This window comes from Macrotis lagotis, chromosome 1 (assembly GCF_037893015.1).
Source record: "Macrotis lagotis isolate mMagLag1 chromosome 1, bilby.v1.9.chrom.fasta, whole genome shotgun sequence".
Taxonomy (NCBI): domain Eukaryota; kingdom Metazoa; phylum Chordata; class Mammalia; order Peramelemorphia; family Peramelidae; genus Macrotis; species Macrotis lagotis.
The window spans coordinates 774,626,548-774,642,902 of record NC_133658.1 but is presented as its reverse complement, the minus strand read 5'-3'; the positions used below and the strand labels follow the sequence as shown (position 1 = coordinate 774,642,902).

At 32.6% G+C, this 16,355-nt stretch overlaps 1 protein-coding gene across 1 annotated transcript in view; it reads left to right on the top strand.

Moving 5' to 3' along the window:
* Positions 1 to 784: 784 nt before the first annotated feature.
* LOC141508168 (short transient receptor potential channel 6-like) overlaps positions 785 to 16,355 on the top strand; it is a 32,677-nt gene continuing 17,106 nt past the window's right edge. The window contains exons 1-2 of the mRNA XM_074216540.1: positions 785 to 974; positions 2,476 to 2,679. Coding sequence (XP_074072641.1) covers positions 912 to 974; positions 2,476 to 2,679 — 267 coding nt within the window. The 5' untranslated portion in view covers positions 785 to 911. The remainder of the gene's footprint in view (positions 975 to 2,475; positions 2,680 to 16,355) is intronic.

Sequence of the window (16,355 nt, the reverse complement as noted above, 5' to 3'; positions counted from 1 at the left end):
ATTCCCACTTACTTTTCCAACTTTTTTTTTGCATTTAGCTCCTCTTTTCATATATTCTCTTTTTCAGTTGAATGGCTTGTTAGTTTCTCTTTCCTCCTCATCTTGGGGCAGCTAGGTGGTGCAGTGGATAGAGCACTGACCTTGAATTCAGGAGGATGGGAATTCTAATCTGGTCTCAGACATTTGACCCTTATTAGCTGTGTGACTTTGGGCAAGTCACTTAACCCTAATTGCCTCATATTCAGGGCCATCTCCAGTAGTCTTGATTCATATCTGGCCACTGGACCCAGATGACTCTGAAGGAGAAAATGAGGCTGGTGACTTAGCACAGCACCCCCTCACTCAAATCCAATTCATGTGCTTGTCATGACATCACCTCCCTAATGTCATGGTATTCTTTGAAAATGAAGAATAAACATTATGTACAGGCAGTTTCCTTAAATTTGGAATACACTCTCTTCTCACCTCCATCCAGTCAAATTTCTAAATTTGTTTAAAGCAGAACTCAGGTTTTGTCTTCCACAAATTTTCCTCCTTAGTCCCATCCCCAGTTGTCTCTTTCTTGATATTATTTTATATAGAGATCATATTTACTTCTTCGTGTACATTATATTTCTCTAGTAGGATGTAAGTTCCTTGATATCTCAACACCTAGCCCAGCACATAAAAGCTCCTTGAATATTTGTTGAATTGAAATAAATACATGTTCCCATAGCATTCAGCTTCTATCAATGGAATCTATTTGTAACTGCTTATGAAATCTTTACTTCTTTTTCAGGGTTGAAGAAAGCTTTAAAACACTGTTCTGGGCTATATTTGGACTCTCTGAAGTGAAATCTGTTGTCATAAATTCTAACCACAAATTCATTGAAAATACTGGTTATGTTCTTTATGGAGTCTACAATGTGACCATGGTTATTGTTTTGCTAAATATGCTCATTGCAATGATCAACAACTCATTCCAGGAAATTGAGGTAAAATTATCACTAACTAGAAAATCTTCTTTCCTCCTAGTTAGGCTAGTGTCTACCTGGGCTAATCACTTTGATTAAAAAAAAAATTTACTGACTCTTCAGCCAAAAAACAGTTAAAATAAAATATTTTCTCCTTTGGATTTATTTGTTTGATTTTGACTGATTAGAACCACAAGTTACTAGATTAACAAACTGCAAAATGAGAGAGTGGGATAGAAGGAATAAAGAAGATAGATAAGCTTTGTTTTGTTCTGTTGTGGTTTGTAGTTTAGTTAAATTTAATTAAAAATATTTATTGAGCATCTATCAGCATGACACTGGGTTTTCTTGTGGAGAACAATTCAAAGTAGTGCAAAGATAAGATTACAATCTCATTTCCCAAGAATCTGACAATCTAGTAATCAAATGCATTTATTTAAATCTTTATAGTACATTTAGAAGATAAGTATAGGAACAAGATAAATGTAAGCATTGAAAACATTTGCAGAATGAAGAAAAATTATGAAAGAGATGGCATTTTCATTGAGTCTCGAAGGAAGGGTAAATGGTCTTGGAACAAGTAGCTGGTAGATACTGCATCCTAGATGCAAGGGACAGTATGAGAAAGTGGTGTATCAGGACAGGAAAAGATGGGAGAATTCAGGGAATGGCAAGGAGTTCTGTTTAAAAGAAGGAGAGAGTGTGGGACATAAAATAATGTGAGGCAATGCTTGAAAGGTAGTTTGGAGACAAATCATAGATGGTTTTGAATGTTGAGATAGTAAGTTTGGTCATTATTCAGCAGGTAAGGGAGATCCATTAAGATTTTTCAGGAATGGAATAATATGAGCAGATTTGTTTATTTGTAAAATAAAATGACAGGGCTACATGAGACAGATTTGAGTGAAGGAACCAAGTTTTGTGCAAATGGTTACTGTAATAGTCTAGACTCTTAAGAAGGTGATGAACAAAATATTACAGAATTAGACTGTATAAGAATTAGTAATAATTTGAATGAGGAGACAATGAAAGGGAGAATATAATTATTAAAATACTAAAACAACTTATGACTTACATAGCTATTTTGTTATCACAAAACATTATAGCATTGTTTAGGGATTTTTTCTACTGTAAGTTTTACTTATGATTAAAAATAATATTTCACAATGATAGGCCAAAAGTCTTTGACAAGATCCCATGATTAACAGGTAAAAACTAAAGGTCTTCTCTCTAACACCTTCAGGTTCCAAAGATGACTGTGGTATTCATCCAATAATTCTCATGTGTTCCAGTTAAAAGAGCTAGAAAAATGGTCTATAAGAATTAAAGACTGACAACTTCTATGCAACATATGGATAAATACAAAATGTATTTTCTGCCATTTTTTAAGAGAGCAAGAAATGATTTCTTACATTTTTATATATTTTGCAAGAGTTTAATAACACAAATGTGAATTATTGGTAGAAATGTCTCACTAATTCTGTGAATAAATTTCCTTGAAAAACTTCATTATGTTTTCTAGGATGATGCTGATGTGGAATGGAAATTTGCAAGGGCTAAACTTTGGTTTTCTTACTTTGAAGAGGGACGAACACTCCCTGTTCCCTTCAACCTGGTGCCAAGTCCAAAGTCCCTATTCTATCTCTTACTCAAACTTAAAAAATGGATTTCTGAGCTGTTTTGGGGTCATAAAAAAGGGTTTGAGGAAGATGCAGAAATGAATAAGGTAATTTGACTTGATTACACTTAAGAACATTTTTACATTCTTCAAAGGCATTTAGCTTTCATTACCTCAGGTCATGAAAAGTCTTTGTTATATGACAAAGACATAATCTATACTTCAAATTTATATAACTGCTTTGCCAAGGGAGGTATGGGTAAATTGAGAAAAATAGACTTTTTTTCAGTTTAAAAGAAAGAACTAACTAAGGAATGGAATACTAACTAGAAAATCTTCTTTCAAGATAGATTCTTACTATTTTGTGATTGACAAGTTACTTATTCTCTCCATCTCATTTTTACTTCTATAACAGGGGCAATCATCACTATCACATTCCTACTTATATCACAGAGGCAGCCTATTCCACTTCATGGGAAAAGTGAGACTCTTAGTTGATTTACTTTTATAATAAAAGCTTAAAAATCATTACCATAAGCCCCAAATAAAGGAGGTCTGGTTTGGCAGTAGTAAATAATGAAAATGAACTAAGTGTTTTCATAGATTTGGGTTTGGAAGTGGTCTCTGAGATCATCACATCTGCTCTTTCTTCTTCCTCATATTGCAGGTAAGGGAACTGAAGTCCAGAAAAGTTAGATTTAAATTACTTTTAGAGCTTATATCTAGTAAGTTTCTGAAGCAGATTTTTTTGCCCATGTCTTCCTACCTTTAGCTCTAGCCATTCTTGAAATGCCCACACAAGCTCAAAAGATGATATGGAGAGAACACCTGCTAGGGAGTCAGAGGACTTAAGAGTAAATCCTACTTCAGTGACTTTGGACAAGTCAGGAACACTTGAGAGGGGTCATTGCCTTGTGCATAAAGCATGTGTCTTGTCAGAAAAATTCAGTTTCAAATCTAACCTTATACACTTTCTAACTTTGTTCCTGGAAAAGTCATTTAACCTTTCTTGCCTCATATATAGACATCCTTAGCCACAGCAGCAGTAGCAACAACAATAGTATCAAAAGCCTAGACCCACGATACTTTATGAACATTCCAGCTCTATGATACCAAATACCAGAGTCTGATGTGACTGTTAAAAACTCCTACATTCTTAAACCACTATAGGGAAAGCATGCCTCTCAGATCACCAACATAGGTAAACCAAGACTGGTTGACCTTTGACAAAGATATTGTTGAAAATCTTCCTACTTCAAATAAGTGTTTGTAGAAGATGACTTCTAAGATCCCTTCCAACCATAAAATTCTGTGATTATTCATTTCTTCCTGGAAAAAGGTTAAAGGGGGAAATGAGGACAAAATACAGTTATGGAATCAAATTTATTCCACATGATAATCAGTTCCTTTTACAAAATAGAAAATAGATATCAGAAAAGCAATAAAAATATCCAAGGTTCTGAGAACACTCTGTTGTTATTTTGGGGTTAACTGAGGTCTCTCCTAACCATGGTGTATTCATGCTCTTTTTAAGGCCTCGACAACAAAAGGTACATAATTGTACCTTCCTAGGTATAGTTCATCCATATGCTATTCCTAACAATCAAAAGACAGTTTTATTTCCATATTTTGAGTGAATATAAGGGAGGTTGGTTATTCATTATTGGAATAAGCAAAGGACAGTGAATGTAACAAGCCCATACTGCCACTTATCATGAGTCTTTGGGCAAAATGCCTAAGCTCTTTCTGCCTCAAGTTCCTTATTTGTAAAATTACAAAATTACCTGAGGCAGAAAGAACTTGGGCATTTTTTGCAAAGTCATATGGATATATAAAATATATATAGAGAGAGATGTATATGTATATATATATTCATATGCCACACATGTGTATGTATGTTCATTTGTGTGTACATTTATACACACATTCACATATTACCTCACAGAAATGCTGAGAGCTAGGATTCAAATGAAATTGTAGATGAAAGCACTTTGAAGCTAAAAAGAGATAGGGAATGGACCTGTGATTTCACTGGCACTGGGAATTCCCATATGAACTCTACTAATTTAGGTTAGCATCCTCTTTGCAATTCAGTTTTAGAGAGTTACCTAGATAGAATGGAAAGAGTTTCAATGATTAGTCCAAGGTCCCATTACATGAATCATAGCAAGGCTTAAACCCTTGTTTTGAAGACAGTTCTGTATCTACTTTAGACAAAACTCTACTTAGCATAGGTTGTCTTAGCACAGTTTTAGGTTATCAAAGTTTAAGACTTTGGGGACAACCTGTGAGATTCTAGATCTATTACTTAACAAAACCTAATGAGCCAAATGGCATGAAGTTACCTGCTGCCTCTTCACAAATTGGAAGCTGGTTTCTATTTCAGGTACACAGTTTCACTCTTTGAAAAAAGACAATGCATAAAGTAGCCAAGGCAATGCAAAGGGAGAAACTCAATAGGAATATACTAGTTTCATTAAAGTTTGCTGGGGAATTGGATAAAGAAGTCTTTTAAAATGTATCATGAGAATCTAGAGATAAGTTAGTTTCATAATACTTGCAAATGGATAAGAAGTTGAATTAATTTAATAATTGGTCTTTAAAAGAAGAATGAATGAATTTATCAAATTAGAAAGATTTTACACAATTATCATTTTTTAAAAAATAGCTAAGGGATTTTTAAAAAAAAATATGAATAATACAAATCATCAGGTCTTCCTAGTTAAAGATGGTTCCTTATGATAAGAAACTATTTCAGAAGGCAGATTATAGTCAAAGTGGTTATAAGAAACTAATCATTACCTAGAGATTGAGATAATTTGTGTTGAGTTCATCAACAATAAGGATTAGAATACAGGAGTCTAGAAAGTACTGGGGCAGTTAAGTGGTACAGAGGATAAAGAGCCAGGACCAGAGTCAGAAAGACTTATATTCCTGAATTCACTTATTAGCTGTGCAACCCTGGGCAAGTCACTTAACTCTGTCTCAGTTCCCTCATCTCTGAAATGAGATAGAGAAGAAAATGCTAAACCACTCCAGTATCTTTGCCAAAACCAACCAAATAAGGTCATGTAGAGTTGGAAACAACTGAAAAATGACTAAACTGAAACACTTAGAAATTGTCATGTGTTTTATCTTCAAAAGCAATGTAGGAGAACCAGTACTGTGCTCCATGTTTATCACATTTACTCACTGTGAGGTCATGCACAAATGTTTCCTCATATCATGTTTTCCTCTTGTCCTGGGAATTATAGTCATTTTCATTTCTTCAATTTCTTCAAAACTTAATTTTAAGATTTTGAAAGATTTTGAAAGGAATTTTGTATGCATTATCTCATGTTATCTTTAACAATCTTGTAAGGAAGTTTCCATTGCTCTGTTCTTGAAGCCTAGGAACTGTTCCCATGGCTGGTATGCCTTTGAGCCTAACTTTCTCTTGTTTCCAATAAAAGATAATGAATATAGAAGCTTGGATACTATGAGAAGTTTACTAAAAGCAGTTTACTAAAAGCAGTTTTACTAAAAGTTTACTAAAAGGGAAGAAGGAAAGGAAGGTAAAATACAAATTCTGAGCAGCTGTAAATAAATGCCAGTCTAGATCAGAGACTTGGTCTTTTTATTAATGAGCTGGAAGAACAAATATAACCATACAAATCTGGTAGTAGCAAAAAAGGAGAGGAATAATCTAATTAGCCCTAAATGAATTAGATTGAAACATATTTAAGCAGAAAATTAAGAAATGAGACAAATAAAATGCAAATTGATGTATCTGGGAAAAAGTTTAGTTTGAAATAAATTAATTAGAGCATGGAAGAAATATACAAAATAGTTCTTCAAGATGAGATTTGAAAGTAAATATGAAATGCAAAAACAAAACAGAACAAAGAATTAGTTCTTTAAAAAATAAAGGACTTAAATTATGTTGGACATTGAGTTGTAATGGATAAGGTTCAACTTACCCTTTTCCTCCTCAGTAATAGTACATTTGGGACTTCCTCATGATATAAAGAAATATACTGATAAATGAAGTTAAGTAATTGAAAAATTAAAATTAAAAATGTATTTGATAATGGACAATTTGATAATCAAGAAAAGCACAAAATTATTAACATTATTATCTCAAATTTGAGATTTGTCATTAGGTAAATGTATCCCATGTTACACATAATAATAATAATTTCTGGTGTTTATGTAGTTCTTTAGAAATATGATCTAATTTTATTCTTACAAAAACCCTGGAAGGTAGATGCTATTATTTTCCCTATCTTATGGATTAGAATTATGATACAGGGGGCGGCTAGGTGGCACAGTGGATAAAGCACCGGACCTGGAGTCAGGAGTACCTGGGTTCAAATCCGGTCTCAGACACTTAATAATTACCGAGCTGTGTGGCCTTAGGCAAGCCATTTAACCCTGTTTGCCTTACCAAAAAAAAAAAAACCCTAAAAAAAAAAGAATTATGAGACAGACAGAGTAATTGACGTATCCATATTTATATATGTGATGAGTGTCTGAGACAAGATTTGAACTCAGATTTTCCTAAGGAAGAAACCAGAATCTACACCAATTTATCTGTTCATTGTTAAAGTGATTAAGAATTAAAGCATAATCATTGAACTTCAGAGTAGTAAAGGACCTTCGAGATTATCTACTCTGATCCATTATTGGATATGTATCAAATCTATAAGATACACCAAAATAATCATCTAATCCCTTTGGAGACATTCAGTGGTAAAGTATATCTCTACCTTGTAAACCCCATTCATCTATTTGAAGATAACTCTTTATCACAAGACTCCATCTTGTTACAAATATATCCTGAGGCAATTTATAGTTTCATCTGCAATCTAGATATACTCTGTCCATAGTATTTAAAAGAGTTATCAGTCTAGTAATCTTGTCAAAAACTGAACTGAAACAATTTTAATTCTTAATGGTTAACAATTCCTTTTAAAGTATCTGCCAACAATTCCTGTAATCATATATTCTAGATTTTTTGCCAGGAATTCAAAGTCTAGCTCATTAACTAATAGTTTGAAGAGTCAACAGCTATTTTTTTTTAAAAAATCATTATTACATCTGACAATTTCTAATCCTTTACAGGATTTTTTTTTAAATGAAAGATCATTGAATTCAGTTCAATAGTTATATCAAACTATTCTTCCAGTTTCTACTATCATAATTCTTCTAGTAATTTGGGATTATATGCAACTAATAGGCTTCAAACTGATCTTGAGATTCAGGATCATGTTGATCCATTTCTTTTGCATACTTCTATATTCAAATATTTTCCTTTGAGGAAAGAAAATTAACCTCCAGTAGTTCTGCTTTCTATGGTTCATTTTTATTATACTATTTAATCTAAGCAGTGGTCCTATGCCTTCTTCAATCTTCTGTTTGTTTAAAAACAAAGCAGTCTTTTGTTATCCTCATTTATCAGCAGTTAGTTCATTCTAACTGGCAATATACTAACCAGAAGATTTCCTTTTTTGATGGTAATTCTTTATTGCCCTCCCTGCTTCCATTTTCTAATTTTAAATTTGAAGTTAGCCAATGAATTCACTATGGTCCCATATTCATCTCTTTAGATAGATATCCTTTTTCTTTCTCATCAGAATTATTTATATCTTCATAATTTTCTTCTGAGAGATCCTATGTCTAGAATTTTAGACTATAGGATCTTATCTTTCCTTGCTCTAAGTCTTTGGAAATCTTCTCTATCCAAACATATTGTGGATGCCAGACTATCTTAATTTTCCTCTTCTTTGTTTTGAAACTTAAGAACAATCATTTTCATCCAAATTTCTCATCATTTCCACCTCAACATCCCTTCAGACCCAGAATGACAGTTCACTTTATTAATACTTTTGTATTTTGAGGAAAGAAATTTTAATGAAACTAAGTCTAAAATTTATCAATTATGATTCTGGACTAAAGAAACATCTGATAGTAGATACCTGGATAGATGACTAAGTTACCTGGTGGCTGACTGTATCATATCACCATGCCATATTGGTGCTCATTTTCCTGAACATTACTACCATATGTTTCATCTTTATGTCTGGTTTTACTTTAGTAAATAGAACTGTAGTTCATGTAATACTATTACATGGTAGTTCTATTTTTATTCATTCTCATCCAAATTTTACTGTGCTTTTTTTAAAAATCATATTCTGATAATTCCTCACATATATGTATGCACATATACATTCAACAAATGTCATCTTAATAAGCTATATCTTTTCTCTATTCTTAGGAGATAGAGTTTTCTGTCTAAAGTGTGACATAGCTACTGCCAATCAACTAACCACATATTTTTGCTTAGGTGCTTTGAGTATAGACACATCAAAAACTATCAATGCTTGATTTAATTATTACAGAGTAGACTATCCAAGATCTGGTTATTGGGACCTCTTGCTTCTTTTCATTTTCCCTTTGCCTTTCACTAATTGTCCATTTTTTAACTAGTTGTGAACATACAGAGGGTATAGAATGCATTTCAGCTTAGTATTAAGTCATAACCACATTTAAAGACTAAAGCTAAGATTTCTGGTGTGGTTTTGAGCCAGGATAGGAGAATAGAAAAGTCCTCAGCTAAGGTCTCCCAACATTCCCTTCCAATCAACTTTAAAATAACATTTCATACCTTAATCTGGAATGGAAGAGCCAACAGAAGATCTGAGTGAGATGTTCTTCTAGCCTGTGACAATGTAAGAAATCAAAGAAAGAGATATGTGACATAGGGGAGGATACTTGACTGGAGCCCACATGGATGAAACACCAGTAGTGGGACTAGGTGTTAGTGACAGAAGCAGTAGAAGCTTAATGATCCCTCAAGCCAGAGAAGGTAAGGTGAACTAGTGATCAGAAAGTGATTACAGGGCTACTTTGTGGACACAGGACTAGAAACTGCTAGGCAACTCTGTTGTTTATACCCAGTTCTTGTTCACAATTCAAGGGTGGAGAGAAGCACTTTTGGTTAAGAGAGAATAGAATGTTTGAGGGGGCAGCATCAATGCAGTTCCAAGAAAACAGGGAAAAAGGAACCTTTATGGGTAAGGACCAGAGAACAGAAAAAGAGCAGTGAACATGCTTCTTCCCAGATCACACCACCTTGGAAGTATAAATACTTCCCAACCCCCTGAAAACATCAATTCAAAAAAGAATGAAGCTTGAGACTGAGCCCCTCCCCGCCCATGCCAGGAAGAGAGCTAACTGTAACATAAAGTTTCAAATTAAACAATAATGTGGAGAAATGAGCAAACAGCAAAAAAAGAATGTGACATAAAAACTACTATTGTGACAAGGAGGACCAAGATACAAAACTCAGAAGACAATGAAATCAAAGCAGCTATAAGCAAAGCCTCAAAGAAAAAAATGAAAACCAGAGTTCCTGGAAGAGCTAAAAGTGATTTTCATCTTGAAATAAGAGTGGTAGAGGAAAAGTTAGGTAAAGAAATGAAAGTAAAGGAAGAAAATTAGGAAAAGCAATTAACAACCTGATAAAAGAAGTTCAAACAATACAGAAGAAAATAACACCTTAAAAAACTGAATTGGGGGGCAGTTAGGTGGTGTAGTGGATAAAGCACTGGCCCTGGAGTCAGGAGTACCTGGGTTCAAATCTGGTCTCAGACACTTAACAATTACCTAGCTGTGTGGCCTTGAGAAAGCCACTTAACCCTATTTTCCTTGCAAAAAACCAAAAAAAAATCATTAGGTATTCATTTTAGGGGCGGCTAGGTGGCATAGTGGATAAATCACCAGCCTTGGAGCCAGGAGTACCTGGGTTCAAATCAGGTCTCAGATACTTAATAATTACCTAGCTGTGTGCCCTTGGGCAAGCCACTTAACCCCATTTGCCTTGCAAAAACCTAAAAAAACTGAATTGTAAAAATGGAAACAGAAGTTAAAAAACTTATGAAATGAAAAGGACTCTTAAAAAGCAGAAATGGCCAAATGAAAATGCAAGTTTGCTGAAAAAAATTATTTCTAAAAAATTAGAATTGAGAAAGTGGAGGCTAATGACTCTATGAGACATCAAACAACAGTAACACAAAGTCAAAAGATGTAAAAATAGCAGAAAATATGAAATTGGAAAAACAAGTGACCTGGAAAATAAATGGAGGGGTAATTTAAATATTTGATCACTTGAAAGCCATGAACAAAGAAAAAGTCTAGACATTGAAATTATCATGGATAGCCAATATCATAGAATCAGAGAGTAAAACATGAATCTAGAGTTTCTAGGTCAAATTCTAGAGAAAATGCTTCAAGTGATCAGAAAACAATCACTAAAATATTATGGAGTCATATTAGGATCAGTCAAATAAGATTTGTCAACAGCTACTTTAAAGGGTCAGAGAGCTTGAAATATGATATTCTAGGAGGCAAAACAGCAGAAATCACAATAAAGAATAATCTTTTCAGCATAAATGAGTATAGATCTTAAAGGGAATAATATGGAAATTTAATGAAATAGGGAACTTTCAAGTAATCCTGATTAAAAATACTGAACTTGAATAAAAATGTTTCATTTTTAAATACAAGTTTTGAGAAAATGATAAAAAGAGAAATATGAAAGAGAAATCATAAGTGATTTAATATGGTTACATTATTTACTTTTTTAGATGTGAAGATGATGCACATATCATCCAGTAACCAGCACTGGATAGCTAGAAGAATTCTATATAGAAAGAGGGTATGAAAGTGAGTTTATTATGTTAGGGTGAAAAAAGTAAATAAGTAAGAAAGAGGGAAATCATGGGAGAAGGAGAAAGGAAGATGAAAAATGAGTAAGATCATTTCAAATAAAAGAGGCATTCGAGAATGAGCTTTTACCATAAGCAGGAAAGCAGAGGAAGGGTAGGCACCTCTTAAAATTCATTCACATTTAAGTTGGCTCAAAAAAAGAAATAGATTTTCACCACCAATGAAAATGAAATTACAGTAATCATTAGGAGTTATTTTGCCAGTAAAACTGAAAATCGAAACAGACAATTGTTTACAAAAGTATTAACTGTCTGTATTAACAGAAAAAGTAATAGAATACTTAAAAAATCTCTTGGACTAGATAAATTTGCAAATGAATTCTACCAAAAATTTTAAGTAGCAGTTAATCCCAATACTAATTTAAATATTTCAAAAAAATAGATAGATTCCTTACTAAATTCATTGTGTGACACAAATGTGCTTTTTTGTGACTAAACCAGGGAGAGCAAAAATGAGAAAAAAATGTATAGTCCAATTTTTTATAAGTATTGATGCAAAAATTTAAATACTGGCAGTATTTATTTCATAAAGACCATATACTTTGACAAGGTAGGATTTATACCAGGAATGAAGAGCTAATTTGATATTAGGAACACTATAAGCATAATTGACTATATCAATAGCAATAAGAACAAAAATCATGCTTATATCAACAGAGCAGAAATTAACAACAGTGCCCATTCCTATAGAAAACAGCAGAAACAATAGGAATCAGGGGAATCTTTCTCAAAATAATAAATATTGTCTCTCTAAAACTAAGAATGAACATTATCTGTAATGGGATAATTTTTTAACCTTCAAAGAAATTTTATTTAATTTTTCCAATTACATGTGAAGATAGTTTTCAACATTTGTCTGTTTGTAAGTTCATGATTTTCCCATTTTTCTATTTCTCATCCATTCCCTCCCCTCTCCCTACGGTGGCAAACAAGTTAACAAAGTTTTACATGTACAATTCTGTTTAACACAATTCAATATTAGTCATGTTGTAAAAGAGGAATTAAATTTAAGGGAAGGGGAACTATGAGATAGAAAGGAAAACTATAATGGAATTTTTGAAGTGATATGCTTATATCTGCCAGTATTTAAATTTTTGCATCAATACTTATAAAAATATGCTTTGCTTTGTATTCAGAATCCATAGTTTGTTCTCTGGATGTGGATGGAATTTTCCTTAATATGTCTCTCAAGATTGTCCTTGATTACTGAATTGTTGAGAGGAGCTGAATTTATCATATTTGATCATCTCACAATGTTGTTGTTATTGTGAACAATGTTCTCTTGGTTCTGCTCAAGTTGCTAATTATTAGCTCATGTAAGTCTTTCCATGCTTCTCTTGTCTGGCTGTTCATAATTTCTTACAGAATAATAGAACTCTATCACAATCATTTACAAAATTTGTTCAATCATTCATTTCCCAATTGATGGGCATCCTCTGGATTTCAATTTTCAATTCTTTGCCACTGCAAAAAGTACTACTATAAATATTTTTGAACATGTGAGACCTTTTCCAGTTTTTATGATTTCCTTGGAATAAGGACCCCATGACGGTATTGTTGGATTAAAGGGTATGCACAGCCCTTGGGAATAGTTCTAAATTGCTGTCCAGTATGGCTGGATCAGTTCACAACTTAAGCACCAGTGCATCAGTGTCCCAAATTTCCCACATCTTCTCCAACATTGATCATTTTTCTTTTTTCGTCATTTTAGCCAATCTGATAGGTGTGAGGTGGTACCTCAGAGTTATTTTAATTTGCATTTCTCTTATCAATAGTGATTTGGAGCATTTTTATATGACTGTAAATAGCTTTAATTTCTGTTCATATCCTTTGATCATTTATCAATTGAGGAATGACTTGTAATCTTATAAATTTGATTCAGTTTTCTTTATATTTTAGAAATGAGTCCTTTATCAGAAACAGTAGCTATGAAAATCGTTTCGCAACTTCCTGCCTTTTTTTTTCTTATCTTCTTGGATTGGTTTTATTTGGGCAAAACCTTTTTAATTCATTATTGTAAAAACCATCTATTTCTTGTTTGGTCATAAACTTCTCTCTCTCTCTCTATAGATCTAACAGATAATTTCTTGTTCTCTTAATTATAGATTTATTATTCCCTTAATTGGTCTATTTATGGTTAAATCCTGCACCCATTTTGATCTGATTTTGGTATATGATGTGAAATGTGGGTCTATGCCTAGTTTTTGCCATACTGTTTTCCAGGTTTTTTTTTTCAGAAGTTTTTGTTGAATAATGAGTTCTTATGTAATGGGATAAGTTTGAAACTTTCCCAATAATATCAGGGATGAGCCAAGGATGTTCCATTATCACCACTATTATTCAATATTGTACTAGAAATAGTACAATAGCTAAAAGACAAGAAAAAATTGAAGGAATAAAACTAGGTGATGAAGAAATAAAACTATCTTTGCAGAAGGTATTCTTAGACGACCCCAGTGAATAAGCTAAAAAGAATATGGGACAATATACAACTTTAGTAAAGTTGAAGGATATAAAATTTGTTATTGTTCACTTATTCAGTTATATATGACTCTTCAAGATCCCATGGATCATACTTTCCATAAGATTTTATTGGTAATGATACTGGAGTGGTTTGTCATTTCCTTTTCCAAAGGTTTGTCATTTCCTTTAGGAAATGTAGTTCCAAAAACATATAAGTCATCAGCATTTCTATATACCAACAAAACTCTGCAAGAAGAGAGGAAAAAGAGAAATTCCACATAAAATAACTGCAGATAATCAAAAAATACCTACCCCTAAAAGACTTAGTAGCTATGTAAACATGGCTATAGAACAGTTTTTATACAAATACAGATCTAAATAGTGGGAGAAATATTAATTGTTCAGAGGTAGACTGAGTCAATATTCAAAAATGACATTACTACCTGCAAATTTACCAACTGAATACCATACTAATCAAATTACCAAAGAATTATTTTAAAGAACTAAGAATATTAACATAATTATCTGGAAGAACAAAAGGTTAAGAATCAAGGGATCAATGGAAAAAATATTAAAGAGGGTAGCCTAGCAGTTCCAAATTTCAAACCATAATACAAAGGATAATCTTCAAAGCAATTTGGTACTATCTAAGAAATAGAATGTTAGATTGGTGGAATGAATGGGATACACAATAAACAGTTGGAAATGACATAGTAATTCAGTATTTGACAAACCCAAAGATCCAAGTCTTTGGGGTAAGAACCATTTGACAAAAAATTGCTGGGGAAATTGGAAAGGACTGAAACTAAATATGGACCAACATTTCTCAATGAATATCAAGATAAAATTAAAATGGATAAATGATTTAAATAGAAAGGGTGATATCATAAGAAAATTATGGGAGCATGAAAAAATGTGCCTGTAAGATCTATGAATAATGAAAAATTTATGACCAAACAAGAGATGGAAGAGATTATGGGAAGTGAAATAGATCATTTTGATTGCATAAATTTAAAAAAAAGATTTTGTACAAACAAAATTGATATAACCAAAGTTAGAAGGGAAGCAGGAAACTGGGGGGAATTTGCAGTAAGTTTCTCTTGTTGCAAAATATATATTCTCAAATGTATATGGAGTCAACTTTTTAAAAATAAGAGTGATTCCCTAGTTGATAAATTATCAAAGGATATGAACAGGCAACTTTATTTATTTGTTTGTTTGTTTATTTGTTTATTCATTTTTATCCATTTATTTGTTGATTCATTCATTCATTTATCTATTTGTGTATTTATTTATTCATTCATTCATTCATTTATCTATCCCTCTGTCTGTTTATTTATTTGTTTATTTATTTATTTTTATTGAGAGCCACCTGAATCTTCATCTCATCCTGAAAAGGCAATTTTAGAAGAAGAAATGAAAGTTATCAGTAATCATGCAAAAATGATCAAAATAACTTCTGGCTAGAGAAATGCAAATTAACAATCAACTTTTGCAAGGTTTTGAGTTTTACATTTTTTCTTTCAACCCCCCCCCCACAACAGAAAGTAGTTTAATAAAGGTCATACATATATATAACCATGCTAAACAGACTCATATTAATTATATTGTGAAAGAAGGATCAAATTCAAATGAAAATAAAATATTAGGGAGACAATAAAACAATATACGACAACTTTTAAAAACTGAAGACAATAAGTTTTGGTCTGCATTTTAAACTCCACAGTTCCTTCTCTGATGTAGATGGCATTTTTCTTCACAAGTCTTTTAGAACTGTCTTTGATTAACGTACCTGAAATGAACAAATCCATCATAGTTGATCATCGCCCAATATTGGTGTTAGTGTGTATAATTTTATTCTGGTTCTGTCCACTTCACTTAGCATTAGCTTATGCAAATCTGGACTTTTTGAAGTCCTGCCTTCATGATTTCTTATAGAACAATTTCTTATCCCATCACATTCATAAGCCACAATTTGATTAGCCATTGCCCAATTGATGAACATTTCCTCAATTTCTAATTCCTTGTCATTACAAAAAGCTGTTATAAATATTTTTGAAAATGTGGGACTTTTCCTCTTTTTATGATCTCTTTGGGACAGAGAATAGTAGGGGTATTGCTGGGTCAGTTTTATTGACCTTTGAGTTTAATTCCAAATTGCTCTCTAAAAATGCTAGGTCAGTTTACAGCTCCACCAAAATGCCTTAGTGTCCCAGTCTTCCTACATCCCCTCCAACATGGATCATTTTCCTTTTTAGTCATTTTAGCAATCTGATAAGTGAGGTGGTACCTCAGAGTTGTTTTGATTAACATTTCTCTAGTCAATAATAATTTAGAGCATTTTTCATATTACTATAGACAGCTTTAATTTAGTCTTATGAGAATTGCCTATTCATAACTTTGAATATCATTTCAGGGATGACTCATATTCTTATAAATTTGACTCAGTTCTCTATATAGTTTAGAAATAAGTCCTTTATCAGAAATATTAGTTGTAAAAATTGTTTCCAACTTACTGCATTCCTTTTAATCCTTGGTTTTATTGGTGCAAAA